We start from the raw sequence: 27342 nt of genomic DNA on the forward strand, positions 1-27342 counted from the left end.
GTGAATGGAGAAAAAAAACATGTAATATATACTATTATATACTATATATCCTAAAGTCTTTATATAAAAGATGTGATATATGGACTAATATATACTATATTTCTATATATGATGGACTATGACTCAGCCATAAAAAAAAAAATGAAATCCTGCCATTTGCAACAAAATGAATTGGACCTTGAGGGCATTATGTTAAATGAAAGGTCAGAGATGACAAATAACAAATATTATATAATTTCTCTTATATGTGAAATCTAGAAAGAAAGAAATAAAGAAGTAAAAAAGGAAGGAAGAAAAGTTAGGGGGAAACAAGATTGGATTCCCTTGGAGAATTTGAAGATAGATTGTTAAGAGAAGAGCAATGTGCTCAGAGATACATGAATGGGGATAGCACAGATGCTTTATTGTGGTAAATATAGAGATAACTATGTATTCTTGACTTAATGAAGCATCTCAGCTTGCCTGTATAGTTTTCTAGCAAGTAAATTTCATAATTTTCTCAGGAGAAAAAAAGAGATTGTAATGAGAATCTAGGAAAGGGAAAGATTATATCCATTTGGAAAACTATACTTTGAAGAAGCTCTGAGAATATTACATAAGGGAACATGATGTCCATTGGAACATGAAAGAGTGACAGAGAATAGTCAGAAATCAGGTTTAAAGCCTGTTTTGATTTGCATAAAACATCTAGTTTATTTGTTGTAATGAAAAAATGGCTTCAGTGCTAAGAATTTAGGATTTTATTTGATGATGATGATAATGATGATGGTGGTGATGACACTGTCACAGGTAGGATGACCAACCATCATAATTTTCCCAGTATTCTGGTCTTAGCACTGAAAGTCTAATGTTACAGGAAACCCCTCAGTACTAAAAATGAGCTTGTCAGGTCTCTAACTTTAGATTTTGTAACTGAAAAATGGGCCCAGCTGCTGTGTTCTGGATCTACCACCATGCTGTGTCAAGACTGCCCTTGGCTAATGACTGTGTGAGGCAGTGTTGTTATGGTAGTCCTACTCCTGGATCATGTGAAACTCCTCTGATGGGCAACTTTGGCTCCCCATCAGCCTTCCTGAAACTTTACTGAAACCACAGCAGTCTAAGACATTTTCTACCTAACCCCCTTTCCTTCTATCTTTTGCATAAGTCAGACCTGCACTGTAGTCTTACAACTCTCCTCATTCTTTCTCACAAGTTGTTCTTCAATAAGGGTTTTGCGTATCTAATCCTGTCTTGACTCTGTTTCCCAGAGGATCCAAACTAGTACAAATGATGTAGGAGGAGCCTGAGAAAATAAATGGTAAGATGGGGCTATGGCTATGGTTTCACTCACATGTGGAATATAAGTAAAAGCACAGAGGATCAGAGGGAAAGGGAGAGAAAACTGAATGGGAAGTCATCAGAGAAGGAGAAAATCCATGAGAGATTCTTAACCATAGGAAACAGGGATCCCTGGGTGGTGCAGCGGTTTGGTGCCTGCCTTTGGCCCAGGGCGCGATCCTGGAGACCCGGGATCGAATCCCACGTTGGGCTCCTGGTGCATGGAGCCTGCTTCTCCCTCTGCCTGTGTCTCTGCCTCTCTCTCTCTCTCTCTCTCTCTCTCTCTGTGACTATCATAAATAATTTTAAAACATTTTTAAAAAAAGGAAATAAACTGAGGGTTGCTGGGGGGGAGGTGCGTAGGAGGATGGAGTAATTGGGTATTGGGTATTAAGGAGGGCATGTGATGCAATGAGCACTGGGTGTCATATGCAACTGATGAATTGCTGAGTACTAGTTTGAAACTAATAATGTGCTATATGTTGGCTTATTGAATTTTAACTAAAAAAAAAAAAAAAAAAAGATGGGGCTATAGGTCTGGCTCACTCTATACATAATAGACAAAGAGGACATGGCCCTGAGGACGCCCGGCACATGCACAGTTCTTGGCACATGATGTTCAAGTACTATAATTTTCATGAAAAGTGACCTGAGAAAACATCTTGTTAAAAGAGAAATATCCTTAAAGGGATAATGACTCATGCATTTGGAAAATATGGAAGAAACAATGACTACAAAGACATTAAAGTTGGCTAGTTACTGCTACATTGTAATGACACTCTAAGGAGGGATAATGAAAAACTGAGAGCTGTTCACAAGCAATTAAAACTAAATGTGAGGGTCGATATGGGGAAATTACAAAGTGACAGTGGAAGAGTAGACACAGCTAAGCAGCAAATAGAAACTATAATAGTTAGATCTACAGAATTCCAGGGATGTTTAAAAGCTCAGAAAAGACAGGTCTGCTATACTAAAACCAGAGATCTGGTTGTTAAAACCTGGGACCCTGAAATATGGATGAGAATGGTGTATATTCCCAAAGGTGCTGGTCCTTGAACTATCCTGTTGGACTCAAAGTTTGCAAAGGCTGTCCAATTTCCCCTAGTAAAGGCTACCACTTCCTTGTGTTGAAAAGATGTTGCAGAAATACTTCATCTGCAAGGCAAAAGATACCTCCTTCCTCCAGAGCTGTACTCACTTCTTCTGATTGACAACTACAGTTAAATCTCAATACAATCTAGCTGGAGGGATTGCTGAACCTCTTAAAGAAGAAAAGATCATACATAAAAGGAACTCTGAGGAATAGTTAGCATGATGACCAGGAGCCAGTGAAGTATCCCTGGAATTGGATTTTGAAGGTGCTTGGTCAAGAGGGGTTAGAATATAAGATGAATAAGCAAGGATTCTTTTACATAGGAGCACTTTCCTAGTGTATTGATGGAATTTAACACTTTGGCAAGAAGTCGGGAAGTAGGACACAATCTCTGTGAAGGTAGCTCTTAAGGCATGAAGACATTATGCTATTCTCCATGCAGAAACATCTTGTGATGTTTCAAATAGTATGAGAAAAAATAAAGAACATGAGAAAAGAAAGTGGACATTGAGAAATAGACTCTTGAAAGAAAGAAAACCCACCAAGCCATCTCAGAGGACACACTCTTCCCCAAGGCTGATGGCAATATAGTAACGAGAGGGGCACCAGCACCACCAAGAAATTACAGTATTGGGGGACTGGGGAGACTGAAAGCCATGAAGGATGCTACTTAACATTTATAACCCCCAAAAATACAATGGAGAAGCAGAAGCTAGAGGGTGGTTGTCCCACTAAAAGTCATGATGCTCTGCTCACATCTCTGACTCTAACTAATTTTCATATCCAGAACCCACTGTTGAAAAAGTAGCCAAATCCCCCAAACCCTGCAACATTATGGCAATTATACAACTATGATGATCCTTCTAGATCTTTCCTCAAAGGGATCTCCAAACATTCACTTGAGTTAGTTGGTATTGGAGAAAGGGAAATACTTAGATATCTTTATTATTAGACACAGTGTCCAAGTTGACATTGATACATCATCATTGATCCCTTGCGATGAAGCTTACACAGGCTAGGTAATAACTGAAGTCCTGGCTAAATTCTGACTCATTGTTGCCCAATGAGTCCATAGACCCACCCAGGAGTCATTTTCTTAGTCCCAGAGTATATAATTAAAATTGATATGCCTGGAAATTTGACAAACCTCAACGTTGGGTTTATTGTCTTTGGAATAAATAAGAGCTATCGTAGTGGGAAAGGCCAAATGGATATCTCTAAAAATATGTACTCTCTATCCCCTCCCTATCCAACCTGAATGGTCACCATTAAAGACAGGTAGTGGTCTCAATTATGCTTCTGCTTAATTTGCCAGTCTTGCCCCTGCAAAATGATTATGGCCTACCACAGTCTTAACCAAATGATAGCCCTAGTTGCAGCTGCTATGCCAGATGAGGTATATTACTAGAGAAGATTAATAAGGCCTCAACCACGCAGTATACAGCCATTGATCTGGCAAATGCATTTCTTTCAATTTGATTTAAGAGGAGGATCAAAGGAGTTTTATTCATATTTGATAGATGATAACATTCATTTATAGTTTTTCTTCAGGACTATGTTAATTTTCTTACCCTCAGCGGAAAAAAGCAAAAACAAAAATAAAAACAAAACAAAACAAAACAAAAAACTATTTAAACATAGTCTGAAGAGATCTGAAATCTGGACCAGTAGACATCCCAGAGAATATTACACTAACTCGTTACATCAAATACATCAAACTTCTCCATCAGAATGAACAAGTGGTGGCTAGGATGCTGAAAGCATTAGGAAAACACACATGCTCCTAAGGGTTAAAGATAAATCCTATAAAGATTCAGCAACTCGCCATTTTAATGATGTCATTATGAGTCTAATGCTGAAAAACATGGCAAAGTTAAGGAAAATGTTCAAGACAAATCATTGCATCTTGATATCACTACTATAAAATAAGAACAGTACTTTGTAAGCCTCTTTGGATTCAGAAGATAACATAATCATTCCACGCCAAAGATTATCACTGTAGCCTATTTCCTTGGTGACATGGAAAACTATTCACATTGAGCGTGATGCAGAGCAATAAATGGCTCTGTAGTAGGTCTAGGCTGTGGTGCAAGCAGCCCTGTCATTTGGGCTGTGATCCAGCAGACCTGAAGGGTATCAGTGGTCAGAACAACATGTGGTATGGAGCTTATAGAAAAACTTAACAGGAGAATCCCAACACAAGTCCTTAAGATTCTGCAGCAAGACTATGACATCTGTGCCAGAGAATTACATAATCCTCTAAGAAAATTCTCTCTATATTATAGGTTTCTAGACCCTGAAAGAAAAGAGAATGCCTGACCCTGAGGCTCCAAATAGCCATGCATCTGGAACTGCCCATCATGAGTTGTCCTCATGTCTATGTAGAGACTCCAATCAAGAAAAGAAGAGAGTGGGATCCCTGGGTGGTGCAGCAGTTTGGCGCCTGCCTTTGGCCCAGGGTGCGATCCTGGAGACCCGGGATCGAATCCCACGTCGGGCTCCCTGTGCATGGAGCCTGCTTCTCCCTCTGCCTGTGTCTCTGCCTCTCTCTCTCTCTCTCTGTGTGTGACTATTATGAATAAATAAATTTTAAAAAAAAATCTTAAAAAAAAAGAAAAGAAAAGAAGAGAGAAAAAAAAGTTAAGTTTGTTTTATAGATCACTTAGCTTAATATATGGGTAAAAGATAAACATGAATTACAGTTGCATTCAAGAGTAGGCCTCATAGTGAGTAGAAAGGGGGAAAAAATCATCCCTATGTGCAGAATTGTGAGTAGTACACCAAATTATTCACCTGTGTGAAAGAAGAAGCCTGAAATACTCAGGTATATAGTTCTGAAGCAGTGGCCAGTGGCCAGTCTATATGGACATGGGACTGGAAATATAATAATTGGAACATTAAAGATTAGTAGATCTAGAGTGAGGGCATGTGGATTGACATATGGGAGTGAACACAAAATGCAGAGATCTTTGCATCACATCTTAGTTCCTATAAGAAAGCACCCACCACAAAAGAAGTATTGATAACCAAAATGCCTTAGTCTTTCAACGTAAGCCAAGCTTCATCAGCCATCTCAGACTGGGTAAATGAACAAAGAGTTCATGGAGGCAGAAATAAAGGTTCAATGATATGGATTTCCACTTACCAAGACCAATCTAGTTAATTTTCCCTCTGAACATCCAATTTACCAGCAATAGCAAACAGTGAGCCCATGATAAGACACCATTCTTCAAGCATATCAACTGATCTCTTGGTGACAATTCAACTATGTCAGGCACCTTCCAACCTGGAAGTGTCAGTGGTTCATTCTCATGAACACATTCTAGGTATTGACTTGCCTTTCTTACTGCAACCTGCAGCCAGCACCACTACCCAAAGGCTTAGGAATCCCTATCCACAGGCATGAATTCTACACAATCTAGAGTCTGCTCAAAGTATCCAGTTCACAGTGAAAAAGGTGTGAGAGTGGGCACATGAGCATGGGATCCACTGGTTAAATTATATACCACACCACCCAAAAGCAGATGGGGCCCCATAGAATTCTGGAACAACCTTTTAAAGACACAAATAAAACATCAGCTGAGAAGCAACATTCTCAGGGTGCCATCATCACCTTATAGTATGTTAATTCAATTAGAGACCTCTAAATGGTTCTATAATCACCAATAGAGCAATTTAGGCTCTAGGGACTGGAAGATGAAACAGTAGAGTCTCACTTTCATTCACTCTCAATGACCCATTAAAAGATTCTGTCCTTCTCTTCCCTGCAAGTTTGGAGGGATTGGATTAGAGCTTTTGGTTTCTAAAGAGGGTACACTTCTGCCAAAGAGCCATAAGCAAGGGTCCCACTGAACTACAAGCTTTGGCTCCTGTCAAGAGACTTTGAACTTTCTTGTATCTATTACTACTACTAAGTAGGTTAAAAGAGGACTCACCATACTGGTATACATGACTGACCCTGAGCAGGAGGAGGAGATAGGGCTGCTTTCACATAATGTGGATAATGTGGCCAGGACAGGATATGTACAGAACTGAGTAGTCCACTTGGGACCCACCTACTTTTCTGCAAGGACACATGCAGCAACCCAAGTCTGAGAAGAGTTACCAAGGATTCAGACCCCTCTGGAATTAAGGTTTGGGTCACAGATAAGCTACTAGTCCTGCCAAAATGATAGTTGAGAATGAAAAGCATTCATGGAAGATGAGGAAGATGATTATTGTGGCCTGAGATTAACCACAGCCATAAAGTCTATCGGTCCTACTAACCGCCCTCTTCTAAGTTTTCCCACAAGGAGAGAGGCCTAAAGGAACTACAGAGTTGTTTCTCAAACCTGTGTAGACACAGATATGTGCGGCAAAAGGGGTGCTCTTTGGCAGTCATGAATATGTACTTCTCAAATCTCTGCCTATGAAGAGCATAACTGACCGAACCCACCACTGATACAAGGCCCTACTTGCAACAGGGTTCCCAGATGATGACTGATTATAACATAAATACTGAGGCAGACAGTATTTCAGCTTTGCTAAAAATGTCTTAGAATTGTACAGCAGTCTAAAACTTATCCTATCCAAACTTCCTCCCCTAATTCCTCTCCAGCAGTCAACCTTATAACACATTCCAACTCAATCGCATCAGTCTCATCACCTTTATACTCAGAGACACTTTCCCCAATCAAGCTTGTACATGCCAAGATATGAATATTTCATATTCATATGAAAATGAAAGATGAGAGAAGGGTGTAATCTCATGCTCCTGGCCTTTGTCAAAGAGTTCAAACTGGCACAAATAAAATGTTGTATTGATCTACCCTATTATCTTCTATACTGCTACAGTCTCCTCTTAGAAAAACAACACAACGCAACACAAAACAAAACAAAACCCAAAACTTGGCAATTCAGGTCTGCCAATATACTGCATCACAGAAATGATGTGTAGTTAAGTAGCACCTGTCCTTGGTAGGTCATTTGTAGTATGGTCTGCCACAGTCAATCCCCTCAAGGTCCCCCTCTCTCCCTAACTATTCACACAGAAAATTTCTCTGGCCCCTGTATTCATTTGAGTTTGTGAGACTGGCCTAATACTCTAATAAACTAAGGTGCAAAGGTACCTTCTGAGAATGAGATTATAGGATGGGTTGAAGATTTAAAGTGACAAAGTATGGCTACTGTAGACGTAGAGATGGAGAAAGAAGACTGTAGGCTATACAAGGATTTGGGGATTTGCTAAGCAAGGATATCAGAAGAGCACAGAGTGTAAAGATTTACAGTTCATTAATGAAATATCTGGCTGCAGAATACAGGCTCTGAAAATAAGTAGAAAAATTACAGAATAAATACAATGAAATATAAGCAGATGGAGTCAAATCACTAAAAGCTGAAATAAGGACAAAGATTAGGTTCTGTGTGGGGTGATAAATACAGAGGTTTTGTGTAGAAACGGGTATTCCCATTTCTATCTACCTTCCTGGGATTACATGAGATTAAATTTATACTTTTCCATTTGAACAAATAATTCCAGATACTGAATTTCCTATAACGATTACTAAGTGTCCTCTCTAATAAAAATAGACATTTCAAATGGCTTTAGTAGTCATTTGTTATATAATATATTTAAATATTGTACTCGTTTGTTAGGGCTGCTGTAACAAATATAACAGATTGGATGGTTTATTTGCCAGGAATTTATTTACTCACAGTTCTGGAGTCTGGGAAGTCTGAGATGGAGGTGTCAATAGGGGTTGATTTCATTCTGAGGCCTCTCCCTTTGGCTTGTAGATAGCTGTCTTCTCCCTTTGTCTGTGTATGTTCCTTCCTCTGTGCCCAACTTCCACTTTTTATAAGGACATTGGTTATATTGGATTAAGGTCTAACCATATGACCTCATTTTCCCTGAATTATCTTTTTAAGAGATAATCTCCAAATTTAGTCATATTGTGAGATGCTGAGTTTTAAGACTTCAACATATAAATTTGGGGGGACACAATGCAGCCTCTAATGGGTATCCACTTGTATCTCAGAGATTTTTTTTTAAATCACATATGAATGAATGATGCTGAAAATAACTTTGAATTACAAAAGAATATTTCTAAGTAGAAGAAAGGCATTGTACCTATACCCATACCAAAACTTGCACTTGAATCTTCCTGAAAGTGTTATTTGCAATAGTTAAAAAAGTAGAAACAACACAAATGTCCATCAACTGATGAAGGGATAATGAAAGGTGATATATATCCATATAATCAAATATAATTTGCCCTCTTACCTCCACAAAAAAAAATAATGAAGTACTGGTATATGCTATCTCATGGATGAACATTATGCTAAGTGAAAGAATTCAATCATAAAAGACCACATATCATATGATTCCACTTGCATGAAATGTCTGGAATAAGCAAATCTGTATAGACAAAAAATAGATTAGTGCTTCCCTTGAGACTGACAAGTTGGAAGAAATATGAGAATTATTAATGAGTATGAAGTTTCCCTTTAGGTTAATAATAATGTTTTAAAATTCAATATTGGTAACGACTGCACAACTGTGAATATGCCCCAAACCACTGATTTGTTAATTTTTAAACACATGGATTCTATGGTATGTAAATTATATCTATAAAAAGTTGTTAGCAAAAAAAAAAAAAAAAAGGAAATTTGAGTTTGAGGAATTAATATAAATACTGAAAAAGATTTATCGCCCAAGCTTAAAAATAATCAAATATCCAAAAATATTGGAAAAGTCAAAACTAGTGTTATCCGATTTTATAATAGTGTACTCCCATCAAAGGCAGTATTCACAGATTGTTAATTATAGCATAGCAAACTGTTCATGTTAGAATGGCAAGTAAAAGGAACAAGACAAACTTCATCAATGAGAAGTTTTATTTGTATTTGAAAAACAGCACAAATATCAATATGCCACAATATGATCCCCTTTACACGTAGAATTTAAGAAACAAATGACCAAAGGAAAAAGAAAGGAAAAGAGAGAGAGAAAAAACAAGAAACAGACTCTTAACTACAGAGAACAAATTGATTGGTAGCAGAGGGGAGGTGGATGTGGGAATGGGAGAAATAGGGGATGGGGATTAAAGAGGACATTTATCATGATGAAAACATAAAAGAAAATTATAAAAAGATTGATATGCCAACATATTAATAGTTGCTGTCTGTGTAGTAGTAGTAATGGCAATTTTTATTCAAACTTTGTTTCATGTTTCCTAATTTCCCATAATATACTTTTTTAAAAAAGATTTTATTTGTTTATTCATGAGAGAGAGAGAGAGGCAGAGACACAGGCAGAGGGAGAAGTAGGCTCCATGCAGGGAGCCCGATGTGGGACATGATGCCAGGACCCCAGGATCACGCCCTGGGCTGAAGGCAGGCCCTCAACTGCTGAGCCACCCAAGCGTCCCATAATATGCAATTTTAGTTAAGAATTTTTAAACAAACAAAAGCATTTATTTAATTATTGATTGAGATCTGTCATCAGTAAGTGTCTGCTGAACTAATGACTATTACTCCTCAAACACATTTTAATAATGTTTAATGGTTGAGGTGGTAGTTGTCTACTTTTTCATTAAATCAAAACTATTTTGAGATAATAGTTTCATGTGAATATTGAGAATAATTGAATACGCAAGTATACCCATTGGTATCCTGTATTGTATCTATAAATTCAATTTGAGCCAAGTGAGATCAAAACTTGTTATTTTATCACTAAAATAGTATGAAAGGAGAACAGTAAATGGAAAAAAAATAAGGATGGAGTCACAATTTAAATAAGGTTATTGATAAGAATAGCCAATAAATGTTAGCTCTTGGGCAGCACGGGTGGCTCAGCAGTTTAGCGCCTGCCTTTGGCCCAGTGAGTGATCCTGGAGTCCCAGGATCAAGTCCCACATCGGGCTCCCTGTATGGAGCCTGCTTATCCCTCTGCCTGTGTCTCTGCCTCTCTCTCTCTGTCTTTCTGTCTCTCATGAATAAATAAATAAAATCTTAAAAAAAAAATCTTAGCTCTTATCCCTACTAATCAAAATAGAATAGATAACAAAATAAAATTTTGAATCCGTTCGTTCAGAATTCAGAAAATAAGTTTTCATGTATAGTTAGAACCTTGAATTACTGTGAAATAATCAGTTCTTTAGTATCTTAATATTTAATTTGTAATGAAAGCAGCAGTCAAAATGGGATCTCCCTATCAACATTGTCCCCCTCGAAGAAAAGAACAGATTCTATAACACAGTCTACTTTCACACTATGCCAATCTAATTCTGATTTCATTCACATAGGTTTTAATGATTATTGACTAAGAAAATAGATGTGTGTTTTTTTTGTTTTAAAGGTTGTTACTGTTGAAAGTGTTCCTATTGGAAGTTCAATGGCCAAAAAGCTGGAAAAAACCCAGAGAAATGATTATTCAGAAGAGCTGGTTTGTTCGTTTTAACTCCTTATTCCAGAGCTAGAATCGTAACCCTTAAGTAATCTGTTCTAGTATTTAATACACTCACAAACAAGTTCCATTTCTGGTTCCATCTGAGTTTTTTCCTTTTTAATTTATATCTAGCTCCTCTCATTCAGTTGGCAGTAAAATTAAATAATAAATAAATAAAACAAACAACTTCTAGGCTAAAGCAATCAACCTTGTTTCTCAATATAGTCCCAGATGAATTCACTGACAGAATGTTTTACTCATAGTAAATGATGGGGGCTAACATGTCATCCTTGGAAGAAGATTTGCATAATTGCTCTTGTGCACCTTAGTAGGCATACAGAACTGGCAATTTGTGCCAACTACTTCAGAGCTCCCTTTCTGGCCACAGATTTCTGGAAGGGGACACTTGATGCAATGTAGTACTCATTCTAAGCGTGGTTAACATCAGTCAACACTTAGCCTGCATTGGTGACAAAAAAGAAAGTAACTACATTAATAATTCTGCTTGTGTTACACATCATTATATCCCCCAGGCCATCCTAGACAGCTATAAGAATTTTCTTGAAAGAGCTTTCTTAAAGAGCTTTTGTGCCAGAGAGTTGTCAGTAGAAGAATTAGTGTAAGTTAATTTTACAGGAAGACTTTCCCAGACGCTGGTCAAAAACTGTAAAGCGGAGGTTGGAGGGAGTTGCTGGCTTTTCTTGAAAGATTTAAGTCAAAATACATAAGTTATCCATTCAGTAACATCACTGATAACCTGAACCAGCCATCAAAATTTATTTCTTAGACAATAGTATGTGGTGATTAATACAGATAACACATCTGTTATACTGTGATAAGCAGCCTCTAATGTACCCACCAATGATCCCTACCACCGAGTATTGAGTCCCGTCTTTGATCCTTTCCCTGTGAGTGTAGGCTGTATCTAGCTGCTAGCTTCAATTCTAAACAGAATGTACCAAACATGATGAGATATCCTTTCTGAGATCGGGTTGCAAACGGTCTGGCTTTCACTTTGTGTGTGCCATTTCTCACTGTATTGTTCACTAGCTCTAAGGGAAGCTAGCAATCATGTTGTGAACTGCCCTATGGAGAGGCCCACGTGACATGAAACCTAAGTCAGTAATCAGTGAAGAGCTGTGACCCTCTGTCAAATAGCCCACAAGGAACTGAATCCTTGTGAACACCCATGTGAACTTGGAAGCAAATTCTCCCTTGTTGAGCCTCCTGAGGAGGCCACATCTCTAGCCAACACCTTGATTGCAGCCTCATAGAAGCTATAAGATAATAAATGTTTATTAAACGCTTCAAGTTGCTAAATTCGATATTTTGTTATGCAACAATAAATAGTACAGAGTGGAATAAATTAGTATTTTTTTGCCTTTCTTCTTCCTCTTCTCCTGTCAATAATAATCATCATTTCCCTCATTCACCTCTTACCTGCACTATTAGTCTTCTGTCCCTAAATTCATCAGGGGCAATCCTATAGTTGGTGACCATATTATCCTATCTCCCAAACCCCGAGCCCTAATACTGTCTGTCAAATATCTTACCCAATCATCACTGCAGTACGATTACAATTCTTGTTAGGAAATTATCAGGGTTCTGATGTTGGTTACTTCACTACTGGTTATTCAATCCATAGTTGATGTCAATGTCAAGGGCAAAAACTCAAATGCAAATCCTGAATGCAGAATTTCATTTGGGCTTCTTGAAGTAACCAGTTATCTTCTGTTATCCATACTTTATCCCCAAACCCACTTTCTTCATTTTTAAAATGAAAATACCACCTGCCTCAACAGAATATTTTGATGAATTAAATGGCACAAATACAAAAAAGTTTTCTAATCATATTCTTGCAATGTATTGTTTAATAAATGTTAGGGTTTTTTGATGCTATTGTTTTCTCCTCAAACTTACTGTTCCTAGCCCACCTGAGTGATTAGTTCCATTTCTAGTCTCTCTACTTCAGTCAAATCCTTGTTCTAAAAGTAGTAAGGAATTTACAGAAATAATTAGTTCTTTATTCTTCTCATGTCCCCAAAGGATCCACTTACTACACTTACTACTTATTGCTTCTGGATAAGAAAAAAAAATAATAATAATAATAAAAAGGAATTAAAGATCTATTGTTCATGACCAGTCCAAAATCAAATAAATAACTTCCATTTTTCTCCATTAACTAGGAAATTGTCTACTTGATTAAAAACTAATGATCAATAATTTCAGAAGCTGAATCATAGCTCTTTATTTTTTTAAAGAAAGGATATCAAAAAGAAAAATAGACTAATATATTATTGGTTTTCTTAAAATAGGGGAAAAACACTTTTTCAAGGTGAAAAATCCTTTTTTAAGGTCACAATTAACAGTGTTAACAGTTATCAATGACCTAGGCTAAAGGAGACCTCAACATTATCATTTGACTTGTCATCACATCCAGGACTGAGTTTCTGGGAATAAACAGGTGGCAGTGTATTGTCTAAGAGTCAGAGTACAGAGTAATTTGACAAACATCCAGAAGACTGACCTATCTAAAAAATATTTTCTTCACATCTCTTTAATGGTGTATTAGTTGTATTTATGATATTGGGTTAAGATACTGTGCTTTGCTCAAACACACTTGGTAAGATAACTTGTAAATCTCTTAGCAGCTATTAATAATTTACCCTGAATTAGTATAGCTAAGCCTTTTGAGAATAGGTTTCGCGGTAACTCAGTTTTGCTAAGGAAAAGAGTACAGTAATATATTAGAGAATCAAATATGAATGTAGCTCTGCTGAAAAGAATCCTGAGCCGCTAAAAAGAAATATAGCAGCATATATGTTGACTCAGGAGAGGGAAAAAGAAAGGTGACCAAACACAGAATCGATGTGCTTCAAGTGAATTTGTCTAAAGTTGGTGTTGACACATTTTACTTTCATGAGGAGTGCTAACTGCCTTAGCAAGATGTTTCCATGAGACTTGCTTCAGTGATTCTCTCAATAACTGAAAGAATAATATATGTCCCAAATAAACTGATCAAAGTCTTAATCTTAGCAGGGAATCGCTGTGCATCTTCTGGGCTTTTGGTTTCCAGTAACCTCTGGAGAGTTCAGATGCCTGACAAAGCTATCTGTTTATGTTTTGAGTTTAGAAATTATCCAAATATGATTTGTGAGATATAGGCAATAATTTGTTTGACCTGTAGTTCCTTACCTATGTATGTTTATGATACTTCTCTCCAAGGATTGTTGAAGTTTCTGTTTAGTTGTGGTAGCTACTACTTTGCCTTTTGAAAGATATACTGGACTTGACCATCAACAAATACGTACAAACTGTTCACATGATTTGAAAATAGTCTTGAAGCAAGTTTGAAATGACAACACAAAGTAGTACTGGTTCATTGTTACAAGAACAAGAAGAAATGAACCAGTCCTAAAAATTCACTTTGTAGCTGAGGAAATGGTTTTCATAAAATTGAAAAAATGTCCCAAAGCAACAGTATTATATTTCTTAAGCTATTGCTGTTACTGACATAAAAAGAATTCTTCCTATAATTCTTCTGTGGCCTTGGTTGGTGACAAAATGGTTACTAAAAAAATTTTGTGAATAGCTGTTTTCTAAGCCTCCAGGGAAAATAAAAGACTCTCACTTGAGTGTCACCTGCTTCAATTATTAAATGGGTTTAAGGTCGCATGATTCAATGATTCAGTATATGAATCAAAACAAAATATGATCTTCTACAAACACAAATTTGAGGAAGTGCAATGTAGTTTATCAAGTAATGCCAACAATGTCCAAATAAAACTTTGTTTCAATGGCTACAGATATAAGATGGTATAGTATAAAGAACTGGAAGTAGGATACTCAATTATCAAACAACCTCTTGATCTCTCTCGGTTCCATTTTCCTTATCTGTAACATGAGCAAATGCTACCACATGGTATCAAAAATGTTCCTTCTAGTTCATATATTCAACAATATATGTGGATCACCAGAAGATGGCGGAAGAGTAGGGTGTCCAAATCACCTGTCTCCACCAAACTACCTAGAAAACCTTCAAATTATCCTGAAAATCTATGAATTCGGCCTGAGATTTAAAGAGAGACCAGCTGGAATGCTACAGTGAGAAGAGTTCGCGCATCTATCAAGGTAGGAAGACGGGGAAAAAGAAGTAAAGAAACAAAGGCCTCCAAGGGGGAGGGGCCCCGCCAGGAGCTGGGCTGAGGCCGGGGCGAGTGTCCCCAGGACAGGAGAGCCCCGTCCCGGAGACGCAGGAGCTGCACCGACCTTCCCGGGGGAAAGGGGCTCGCGGGGAGTTGGAGCAGGACCCAGGAGGGCGGGGATGCCCTCGGGCTCCCCGGGACAGTAACAGCAACTGCGCGCCCAGGAGAGTGCGCCGAGCTCCCTAAGGGCTGCAGCGCGCACGGCGGGACCCGGCGGGACCTGGAGCAGCTGAAGGGGCTCGGGCGGCGGCTCCGCGGAGGGGGCTGCGCGGCCCCGGGAGCAGCTCGGGGGGGCTCGGGCAGGGGAAGAGGCTCCGTGCGGAGGGGGCTGCGCGGTTCCAGGAGCAGCTCGGAGGGGCTCGGGCGGCGGCTCCGCGGAGGGGGTTGCGCGGCCCGGGAGCGCGAATCCACCAGCGCAGGCTCCGGAGCACAGGGCGCCGGGACACAGCCCAGGATCCCGCCTCCCCCGGGACAGGCAGAGGCCGGGAGGGCCCAGGACAGCGAGGACGCTCCTGCCCCGAGCTGAGCAGATCAGCGGCCCCGCCCCGGAGCCTCCAGGCCCTGCAGACGGAGTTCCTGCCGGAGCTGAATCCAGGTTTCCAGAGCTGCCCCGCCACTGGGGCTGTTCCTCCTGCGGCCTCAGGGGGTAAACAACCCCCACCGAGCCCTGCACCAGGCAGGGGCACAGCAGCTCCCCCAACTGCTCACACCTGAGAATCAGCACAACAGGCCCCTCCCCCAGAACACCAGCTAGACGGACAACTTCCAGGAGAAGCCAAGGGACTTAAAGAACACAGAATCAGAAGATACTCCCCGGTGGTTCTTTTTTTTGTGTTTGTTTTTGTTTTTGTTTTTGTTTTGTTTTGCTTTTTGATTTGTTTCCTTCCCCCACCCCCTTTTTTTTCTCCTTTCTTTTTCTTTCTCTTTTTCTTCTTTTTTTTTTTTTTTCGTTTTTTTTTTTCTTTTTCTTCCCTTTTTTTTTCTCTTTCTCTTTTCTTTCCTTCTTTCTCTCCTCTCTTTTTCTCTTTTTCCCAATACAACTTGCTTTTGGCCACTCTGCACTGAGCAAAATGACTAGAAGGAAAACCTCACCTCAAAAGAAAGAATCAGAAACAGTCCTCTCTCCCACAGAGTTACAAAATCTGGATTACAATTCAATGTCAGAAAGCCAATTCAGAAGCACTATTATACAGCTACTGGTGGCTCTAGAAAAAAGTATAAAGGACTCAAGAGACTTCATGACTGCAGAATTTAGAGCTAATCAGGCAGAAATTAAAAATCAATTGAATGAGATGCAATCCAAACTAGAAGTCCTAACGACGAGGGTTAACGAGGTGGAAGAACGAGTGAGTGACCTAGAAGACAAGTTGATAGCAAAGAGGGAAACTGAGGAAAAAAGAGACAAACAATTAAAAGACCATGAAGATAGATTAAGGGAAATAAACGACAGCCTGAGGAAGAAAAACCTACGTTTAATTGGGGTTCCCGAGGGCGCCGAAAGGGACAGAGGGCCAGAATATGTATTTGAACAAATTCTAGCTGAAAACTTTCCTAATCTGGGAAGGGAAACAGGCATTCAGATCCAGGAAATAGAGAGATCCCCCCCTAAAATCAATAAAAACCGTTCAACACCTCGACATTTAATTGTGAAGCTTGCAAATTCCAAAGATAAGGAGAAGATCCTTAAAGCAGCAAGAGACAAGAAATCCCTGACTTTTATGGGGAGGAGTATTAGGGTAACAGCAGACCTCTCCACAGAGACCTGGCAGGCCAGAAAGGGCTGGCAGGATATATTCAGGGTCCTAAATGAGAAGAACATGCAACCAAGAATACTTTATCCAGCAAGGCTCTCATTCAAAATGGAAGGAGAGATAAAGAGCTTCCAAGACAGGCAGGAACTGAAAGAATATGTGACCTCCAAACCAGCTCTGCAAGAAATTTTAAGGGGGCCTCTTAAAATTCCCCTTTAAGAAGAAGTTCAGTGGAACAGTCCACAAAAACAAAGACTGAATAGATATCATGATGACACTAAACTCATATCTCTCAATAGTAACTCTGAATGTGAACGGGCTTAATGACCCCATCAAAAGGCGCAGGGTTTCAGACTGGATAAAAAAGCAGGACCCATCTATTTGCTGTCTACAAGAGACTCATTTTAGACAGAAGGACACCTACAGACTGAAAATAAAAGGTTGGAGAACCATTTACCATTCGAATGGTCCTCAAAAGAAAGCAGGGGTAGCCATCCTTATATCAGATAAACTAAAATTTACCCCAAAGACTGTAGTGAGAGATGAAGAGGGACACTATATCATACTTAAAGGATCTATTCAACAAGAGGACTTAACAATCCTCAATATATATGCTCCGAATGTGGGAGCTGCCAAATATATAAATCAATTATTAACCAAAGTGAAGAAATACTTAGATAATAATACACTTATACTTGGTGACTTCAATCTAGCTCTTTCTATACTCGATAGGTCTTCTAAGCACAACATCTCCAAAGAAACGAGAGCTTTAAATGATACACTGGACCAGATGGATTTCATAGATATCTACAGAACTTTACATCCAAACTCAACTGAATACACATTCTTCTCAAGCGCATATGGAACTTTCTCCAGAATAGACCACATATTGGGTCACAAATCGGGTCTGAACCGATACCAAAAGATTGGGATTGTCCCCTGCATATTCTCGGACCATAATGCCTTGAAATTAGAACTAAATCACAACAAGAAGTTTGGAAGGACCTCAAACACGTGGAGGTTAAGGACCATCCTGCTAAAAGATAAAAGGGTCAACCAGGAAATTAAGGAAGAATTAAAAAGATTCATGGAAACTAATGAGAATGAAGATACAACCGTTCAAAATCTTTGGGATGCAGCAAAAGCAGTCCTAAGGGGGAAATACATCGCAATACAAGCATCCATTCAAAAACTGGAAAGAACTCAAATACAAAAGCTAACCTTACACATAAAGGAGCTAGAGAAAAAACAGCAAATAGATCCTACACCCAAGAGAAGAAGGGAGTTAATAAAGATTCGAGCAGAACTCAACGAAATCGAGACCAGAAGAACTGTGGAACAGATCAACAGAACCAGGAGTTGGTTCTTTGAAAGAATTAATAAGATAGATAAACCATTAGCCAGCCTTATTAAAAAGAAGAGAGAGAAGACTCAAATTAATAAAATCATGAATGAGAAAGGAGAGATCACTACCAACACCAAGGAAATACAAACGATTTTAAAAACATATTATGAACAGCTATACGCCAATAAATTAGGCAATCTAGAAGAAATGGACGCATTCCTGGAAAGCCACAAACTACCAAAACTGGAACAGGAAGAAATAGAAAACCTGAACAGGCCAATAACCAGGGAGGAAATTGAAGCAGTCATCAAAAACCTCCCAAGACACAAGAGTCCAGGGAAGATGGCTTCCCAGGAGAATTTTATCAAACGTTTAAAGAAGAAATCATACCTATTCTCCTAAAGCTGTTTGGAAAGATAGAAAGAGATGGAGTACTTCCAAATTCGTTCTATGAAGCCAGCATCACCTTAATTCCAAAGCCAGACAAAGACCCCGCCAAAAAGGAGAATTACAGACCAATATCCCTGATGAACATGGATGCAAAAATTCTCAACAAGATACTGGCCAATAGGATCCAACAGTACATTAAGAAAATTATTCACCATGACCAAGTAGGATTTATCCCTGGGACACAAGGCTGGTTCAACACCCGTAAAACAATCAATGTGATTCATCATATCAGCAAGAGAAAAACCAAGAACCATATGATCCTCTCATTGGATGCAGAGAAAGCATTTGACAAAATACAGCATCCATTCCTGATTAAAACTCTTCAGAGTGTAGGGATAGAGGGAACATTCCTCGACATCTTAAAAGCCATCTATGAAAAGCCCACAGCAAATATCATTCTCAATGGGGAAGCACTGGGAGCCTTTCCCCTAAGATCAGGAACAAGACAGGGATGTCCACTCTCACCACTGCTATTCAACATAGTACTGGAAGTCCTAGCCTCAGCAATCAGACAACAAAAAGACATTAAAGGCATTCAAATTGGCAAAGAAGAAGTCAAACTCTCTCTCTTCGCCGATGACATGATACTCTACATAGAAAACCCAAAAGTCTCCACCCCAAGATTGCTAGAACTCATACAGCAATTCGGTAGCGTGGCAGGATACAAAATCAATGCCCAGAAGTCAGTGGCATTTCTATACACTAACAATGAGACTGAAGAAAGAGAAATTAAGGAGTCAATCCCATTTACAATTGCACCCAAAAGCATAAGATACCTAGGAATAAACCTCACCAAAGATGTAAAGGATCTATACCCTCAAAACTATAGAACACTTCTGAAAGAAATTGAGGAAGACACAAAGAGATGGAAAAATATTCCATGCTCATGGATTGGCAGAATTAATATTGTGAAAATGTCAATGTTACCCAGGGCAATATACACGTTTAATGCAATCCCTATCAAAATACCATGGACTTTCTTCAGAGAGTTAGAACAAATTATTTTAAGATTTGTGTGGAATCAGAAAAGACCCCGAATAGCCAGGGGAATTTTAAAAAAGAAAACCATAGCTGGGGGCATCACAATGCCAGATTTCAGGTTGTACTACAAAGCTGTGGTCATCAAGACAGTGTGGTACTGGCACAAAAACAGACACATAGATCAGTGGAACAGAATAGAGAATCCAGAAGTGGACCCTGAACTTTATGGGCAACTAATATTCGATAAAGGAGGAAAGACTATCCATTGGAAGAAAGACAGTCTCTTCAATAAATGGTGCTGGGAAAATTGGACATCCACATGCAGAAGAATGAAACTAGACCACTCTCTTTCACCATACACAAAGATAAACTCAAAATGGATGAAAGATCTAAATGTGAGACAAGATTCCATCAAAATCCTAGAGAAGAACACAGGCAACACCCTTTTTGAACTCGGCCATAGTAACTTCTTGCAAGATACATCCACAAAGGCAAAAGAAACAAAAGCAAAAATGAACTATTGGGACTTCATCAAGATAAGAAGCTTTTGCACAGCAAAGGATACAGTCAACAAAACTAAAAGACAACCTACAGAATGGGAGAAGATATTTGCAAATGACATATCAGATAAAGGGCTAGTTTCCAAGATCTAGAAAGAACTTCTTAAACTCAACACCAAAGAAACAAACAATCCAATCATGAAATGGGCAAAAGACATGAACAGAAATCTCACAGAGGAAGACATAGACATGGCCAACATGCATATGAGAAAATGCTCTGCATCACTTGCCATCAGGGAAATACAAATCAAAACTACAATGAGATACCACCTCACACCAGTGAGAATGGGGAAAATTAACAAGGCAGGAAACAACAAATGTTGGAGAGGATGCGGAGAAAAGGGAACCCTCTTACACTGTTGGTGGGAATGTGAACTGGTGCAGCCACTCTGGAAAACTGTGTGGAGGTTCCTCAAACAGTTAAAAATATACCTGCCCTACGACCCAGCAATTGCACTGTTGGGGATTTACCCCAAAGATACAAATGCAATGAAACGCTGGGACACCTGCACCCCGATGTTTCTAGCAGCAATGGCCACGATAGCCAAACTGTGGAAGGAGCCTCGGTGTCCAACGAAAGATGAATGGATAAAGAAGATGTGGTTTATGTATACAATGGAATATTACTCAGCTATTAGAAATGACAAATACCCACCATTTGCTTCAACGTGGATGGAACTGGAGGGTATTATGCTGAGTGAAGTAAGTCAGTCGGAGAAGGACAAACATTATATGTTCTCATTCATTTGGGGAATATAAATAATAGTGAAAGGGAAAATAAGGGAAGGGAGAAGAAATGTGTGGGAAATATCAGAAAGGGAGACAGAACGTAAAGACTGCTAACTCTGGGAAACGAACTAGGGGTGGTAGAAGGGGAGGAGGGCGGGGGGTGGGAGTGAATGGGTGACGGGCACTGGGTATTATTCTGTATGTTAGTAAATTGAACACCAATAAAAAAAAAAAAAAAGGAAAAAAAAATAAATAAATAAAAATGATCACCAAAAAAAAAAAAAAAAAAAAAAAACAATATATGTAAACGTTGCAGAACTATTAAGGAAAGATTATTTCATGTAAATAGGTGACATTCAAATGTATGAATGTAGCAACAGTATTTTGTCATATATATTCTCCTTCACTTTATTTTTTTAATAGACTTTATTTTTAGAACAGTTTTAGATTCACAGATAAATTGAGCAGAGAACCCCCATGTATGTTTTCCTCTCATGCACACGCAGCCTCCCCCACTGTCAGCATCTCATACCAGAGTGGTACGTTTGTTACAGCTGATGAACCTGAATTGGTATATACAGAGTTTATATTAGGCCCTTTGGCTCGGATTAGGGATTTCTCTTGGTATTGTACATTCCATGGGTTTTAATAGAGGTTATAAGGACATGTTCCTTTATTGTTTTTATTGTCTTAATAGCCAGATCACTATGTGATGGTGTAAAAAGGTATTAAAATATTCCACAGAGTGAATGCCGAGCAATGACATCTAAATAATAATCCTTTGATGCTCTCTTAAAAAACAAAACAAACAAAAAAACATACAGATCATCCATACATGGATTACTTCAGAAACTATTCCTTATTAATCTTCATTCTCTATAGCAACCTAGCTGTGATATTCTACACCTGGTAGAAAGTAATCAACATTTGTTAATATTGAGTTGGATGAATCAAATTTTAACAAAAGAAATAAAAAATGAAAAAAAGAATATAAGCTTGAAGTTTGCAGATAAATAATCATTTTGTGAAAGATCTTGTATGTGCCACTCCACATTGCAGTCTCTTTATGGTAAATGTATCTTTCAAAATAATAATAATAATAATAATAATAACAATAACCATTCTCTGAATAAAATGTCCTCTTTAAGTAATATCCTGCTAGGTGATTATTATTTTTTTAAAAAAGTATAAATATCCCCAAGGCAAGGGAGGGGCAGACTGAATAAAGCATTACTTACTGAAGATCACATTACTAACTGGAGCAATAGGCTTTGTTTTGAAGGTGTTTCTCCTAACTAAAATATATCCTCTAATGCATCAAATTCAATATTCATTCATCAAAAGGAGTATCTCCCAGTGGGCAAGGATTTTCAAAGCTTTCCCCACTCCTTGCTCCCCCACCCCCCAGTGGAATGGGACTTTTCCAGTGAAGTGGTAAGAATGCTTTGAACATTTTAAATCTAGCCACAGGGTCTTCTATCTCCTGTGGATACTATCCAGAATTGCTTCATCTGGTGAAAGAAATCCTTTCACTGCAGAAAATTTTATTTCATTAGGACCAAAACCCAGCAGGCTTCAGATATGTTAATCCTCATGAAATATACAGGTTTGAACAATCATATTTATCCCTGTAAAATTGTGGTAATAAAATGTTATGATATAAATTATGATGGTTATACTCAAGAAATGATTCTCCTTCACACCATCTCCTTATTGTAATAGGAGGGTTTTGTTTGTTTGTTTGTTTTTGTTGTTGTTATTTAGAATAATGATCAACTGTGTCCTTCCATTGTCATCTTTATCTTTGATTGATCCTAAAGGAGAGATTATGTCACAGAGGTGAATGTCCATTAATGACAGAAGAGGAAATAGAATTATTGGCCAAGAGAACTAACAATGGAAGAACTTACAATCAGGTAAAACATAATGTTCATGATGAAAAACAAAAAGTTGATGTGCCAACAATTGGTTTCTCTACTTTGCTCAGGAGCAATCTAGACATTTTCCATCCTTCCTCCCTGAAGCAACTTCTCTCAACAAAGCCACAGAGTTTATCTATTGTCTATAATGATATCATGAAATCAAGTTGCACTTATTCTGATCATAGTACATTTTCATAAAACACAATTAGTAAAGGATCAGACTGTACAAAAGATGGAAGCACAAAAAAGGTATGTGGAGATGTGATTGGCGATATGTTTTAATCTTTAGATATCTGTTCAACCTACTGTTCATTATCATCATAATTAAGTTCATCTTTACTAGGGAATTTTACTAACCTACTCTCTCTGAAGGTAAGAAACAACTATTCTACACAGCTGAACAGAAAATATAGTATCAGTCAAGAGAACAGATGAGGAAATCTTGCTAATTAGAAGTTAAAATATAGCTTCCAGGGCATGTTTCTAAATATATATCGCACACACACATATGTCACATATGCTTATTTTTTACAATTCATTATTTTCTATTATTAGATAACACTACTATTTTCGTAACTCCCATTATATCAGGCACTGTGTCAAACATTTGTACACATTAATCTTAAAATTCCCAAAGCCCATATAGTGAAGAAACTGAGCCTCAGGAATATAAAGTAATTTACATATCACAGGGTAGTAAGAGGGTGAAGTGGCACTAGAATCCAAGTTGTCGCAAAAGTCTCACCTTTTCCCGCTATATGTTTTACTGGATCCGGGTCTCTAACCCTCTGATTTCAAAGCAACTTTTGTATTTCTGTTTTCTGATTAACAAAAGGGATTTTAAAACGTTCTTGAACATTCTAATTCTATATGACTATTCCATATGCCTACATCCTTTTACATTTAGAAGAAGAAATAAGTTTTCTAAAAACAATTTTTCCCTGGGAATTGAATTTAAAAATATGCAAGATATGATACGCAGAACATAACATTTTGACTAACTACTGGTAATTTATCTGATGAAAAACTACACTGATGCAAAATAAATTTATTATGATATTAATAATCACTGGAAATCTAGAAATAGAGTACTGTTCTCTGCAAATAAAAATATCCTCTGTCATGGCACATTATATGAAACTTAACCATTTCAGGACCACTATAAGGCCTCAGAGAGTGAATTCAAGTTATGCAAATAAACATTCTACCCTTAAGAAAAAAAGAGATTTACTAATGTAATGATCTAATCAGGACATTTACACCACCAAATGTTCTAATATTGTACCTCACCAAAATTTTCCAAATACTTTCAAAAGTCATTATGAAGTCTTTAAAAGAATCTAATATGTGATAACAGCTAAAACAAGGGATTATATGTACTTGCTAAAAATATATGCTTATATACATAACATCTTTCAAGAAGTTCAAGTTTTCTTAGTTTTGTACTTAATAAATCCTATATAATACAATTCTAAAGCATAAGATGCATGTAATTAAGATGCAGGGTAGATTATGCATGGTAGGATAGTCAGTCTACCGTGTATAATGAGGTTTGATCAAACAGATTTGCTTGATCAAAAATCACATTGTGATTTTGGCAAAATTTACACATTGCTCAATAAAATATACTATGTTTGAATTTCCTTTTAGGAAAGGTCCTTTTAAAAATGTGGAAAGTTTGTCTGTATAGGATTTCAAACATTTGTTACAAAATGATTTACTCAAGAAAAGTCTTCTTTGAAATGTTTGTGAAGATCCCCAGTAATTCATTAAATTGTAGCCAGGAATTTCATTAACACATGATTAAACAAAATGTGTTAGAATTGAGGGGGGAAAAATAAGCTTACAACCAGAGACCCACATGCTGATGCTTAGAGTTTTTTTTTAAGATTATAAATCAAAGAACTGCTAGTTTTTTTTTTTTTTAACATTAGACGACATTAAGTCTTTACAAGTCAAAAAAAAAAAAATACTGTAAACACCCATATACAACTTCAGCACTAAAACAATAATATGGGAAGCATAGAATTTAGTTCATTGAGAGGTTGAGAAATTTGCTTTTATAAGTTTAGACTCACAAGTGTAGAATAATGGATCTGAGTATAAATACCAGATGCATATCTAATACTTATACTATGTCCAAAGTTAGTGATTAGTGCACACACACAAACATGTTTTCTTCCATAAATTGGATGGTATCTATTGTCAATTTCCAGTCATACACTTATATTAGCACGGGAAAATATTAGTGTCCAATCTGCTTTATTTCACTGTTTGCTAAAACAAGAAGATAAGGCAAAATCTGACTCCAAAATGATGCATACCAGATTCAAAAGTAATTTAAAAGACACATTTATAACTGTTTTCTTATTTCAATTTCATTTGCTACTACCTACATTAGAATACATAATGATTCTGAAAATATTTTAAGTCATATAATGTGTTAAGTATATAATCAATCAAAATGCTTTCTGTATCTCTGTACCTATAATTGAATAAAAGTAAAAGTGTCATTTAAAAAAAGAGACAAATAAAAATGAAGCAACCAAAAGCCTATCACGGCATTTTAATGCAGTTGCAACTCAAATTCAGTATTAGGAAATTTTTACTTGATTTCTTTTTTCAGGAAAACATATCTAGAACAATTTATATTAGGTTTAAAAATTCATTACTAATTTGCTTTCTTATTCCTCATCTTGACTATCAGAGTACAGATGGAAAGGTTATATTTCCATCATGTATAATAAATCAAGTAAAAACATTATACATAAATTATGAATAAAAAGCTATTTACCTGCATGGAAATCTATCCCAACAGCAAATGAAGTTCCTGATATAGGCATCAATGCATCCATTTTGTCACTTGGTTCCAGAGGTATTCCCCTGATTCCTTCATGAACAGAATACATAAGAAATGACTCTATACCTAAATTGGGGGAAAAAAAAAAAAAGTCCCAAGTGAATATTTAAAACTAAAATCTTTCTACTAGCATTAATTTGAAGATTCTTAATTTTTTCATAAAACATATTTCTCAGACTTTTTTTATTTTTAATTGCACACTACACTTCTGACTAATTGAAAGGTAGATACATTAGTGGTTCTCAAACTTGAGTATGCATCAGAATCTCCTAGAGGACTTATTAAAACACAAATTACTGGGGCTCCCATCCCAGGGAATTGATAATTTGAATTTTTGAAAAGTTTCCAGTGATGGCACTACTGGCCTGGGACAATACTTTCATAAACACAGAGGTAAAAAATATTGGAAAATATATTTGGTCTCACAACCAAAGTTCACCTCCTTTCTAATGCTCAATCATCTTGTTGCTTATATATGAAAATAAACTTTTATTTTATATTTAATTGTATATAGCTACATTATTGTTGTTTTTCTAACAAATTTTAGTCTTCTTAAATCATTTTGAACACTAAAAACATCCAAGTATGTAATTTTTGTTAAATCTTGATATTCCAGCATCAAAAGTATGTCCTAACATATTCATATACATAAAAGCTGGCTACCAGAAGTCTGTATGCTAATATTTGTGAATTTTTCTAATATGTCAGAACATGTCTTTAGACTCATATTTTCTTTTCTTGTCTTTTCTTTTAAGATTTATTTATTTAATTGAGAGAGAGCAAGCATTGGGCATGTACTTGTGGGGGAGGTGGGACAGAAAGCAGGGAGTCTGAGAGTCTGATGCAGCCTTGATCCCACGACTCTGAGATCACTGCTTGAGCCAAAAGCTTTATTTAATAAAATTAAGCTATGATCATTGGATAGAAAGATCATTCTAGAACCGAATTTCTTTGGGACTAAAAACCAGAATCTATGAAATGAGAAATAGGAAGATAGGCCTTCTAGGTTCCAATTCTCTGGCAGTGGTCTTTCTCATTTAAGCAAATCTGAGCCCTGACAACCTCCCTTGTGTTTTTTCTCTCTCTTTTATTTATTTATTTATTTATTTATTTATTTATTTATTTATTTATTTATTATTTATTTATTTATTTATTTATTTATTTATGATAGACAGAGAGAGAGAGAGAGAGAGAGAGGCAGAGACACAGGAGGAGGGAGAAGCAGGCTCCATGCCGGTAGCCTGACACAAGACTCGATCCCAGGACTCCAGGATTGTGCCTTGGGCCAAAGGCAGGCTCCAAACTGCCAAGCCACCCAGGGATCCCCTTGTTTTCTCTTAAATAGGTAAAAGCATAACTGAATTCTGATTGAATTATAATTGTAAACAATCGATCAGTGCTTTTTACTTCAACCCCTGCCTTTTTAAGTTGAAGTAGCTTCTACTGGGTTTGGTTAAAAGTTTGATAATAAACTGTCATTCCTAAAAATAACTAAACAATTATAAAGTTTTAAAGAACAGTAATACTCAAAATATTTTAAATATTAACAATCCTACATATATGAGAATACACAGTGAATCATTATCCTAATAAGAAGCTAATGTTTTTTTCTTTTTTTTTTAAGATTTTATTCATTTGACAGAGAGAAAGAGAGGGAGTACAAGCAGCTGGAGCAAGAGAGGGAGAGGTAGATTCCCT

General features: G+C 37.4%; 1 protein-coding gene across 1 annotated transcript in view; it reads right to left on the bottom strand.

Annotated features, from left to right (window-relative positions):
- The window catches only part of LRP1B (LDL receptor related protein 1B), a 1837374-nt gene that overhangs the window by 472440 nt on the left and 1337592 nt on the right, over positions 1-27342 (bottom strand). Inside the window, exon 35 of the mRNA XM_049097407.1 lies at positions 25579-25710. Coding sequence (XP_048953364.1) covers positions 25579-25710 — 132 coding nt within the window. The remainder of the gene's footprint in view (positions 1-25578; positions 25711-27342) is intronic.

This window comes from Canis lupus, chromosome 19, assembly GCF_003254725.2.
Source record: "Canis lupus dingo isolate Sandy chromosome 19, ASM325472v2, whole genome shotgun sequence".
NCBI classification, from domain to species: domain Eukaryota; kingdom Metazoa; phylum Chordata; class Mammalia; order Carnivora; family Canidae; genus Canis; species Canis lupus.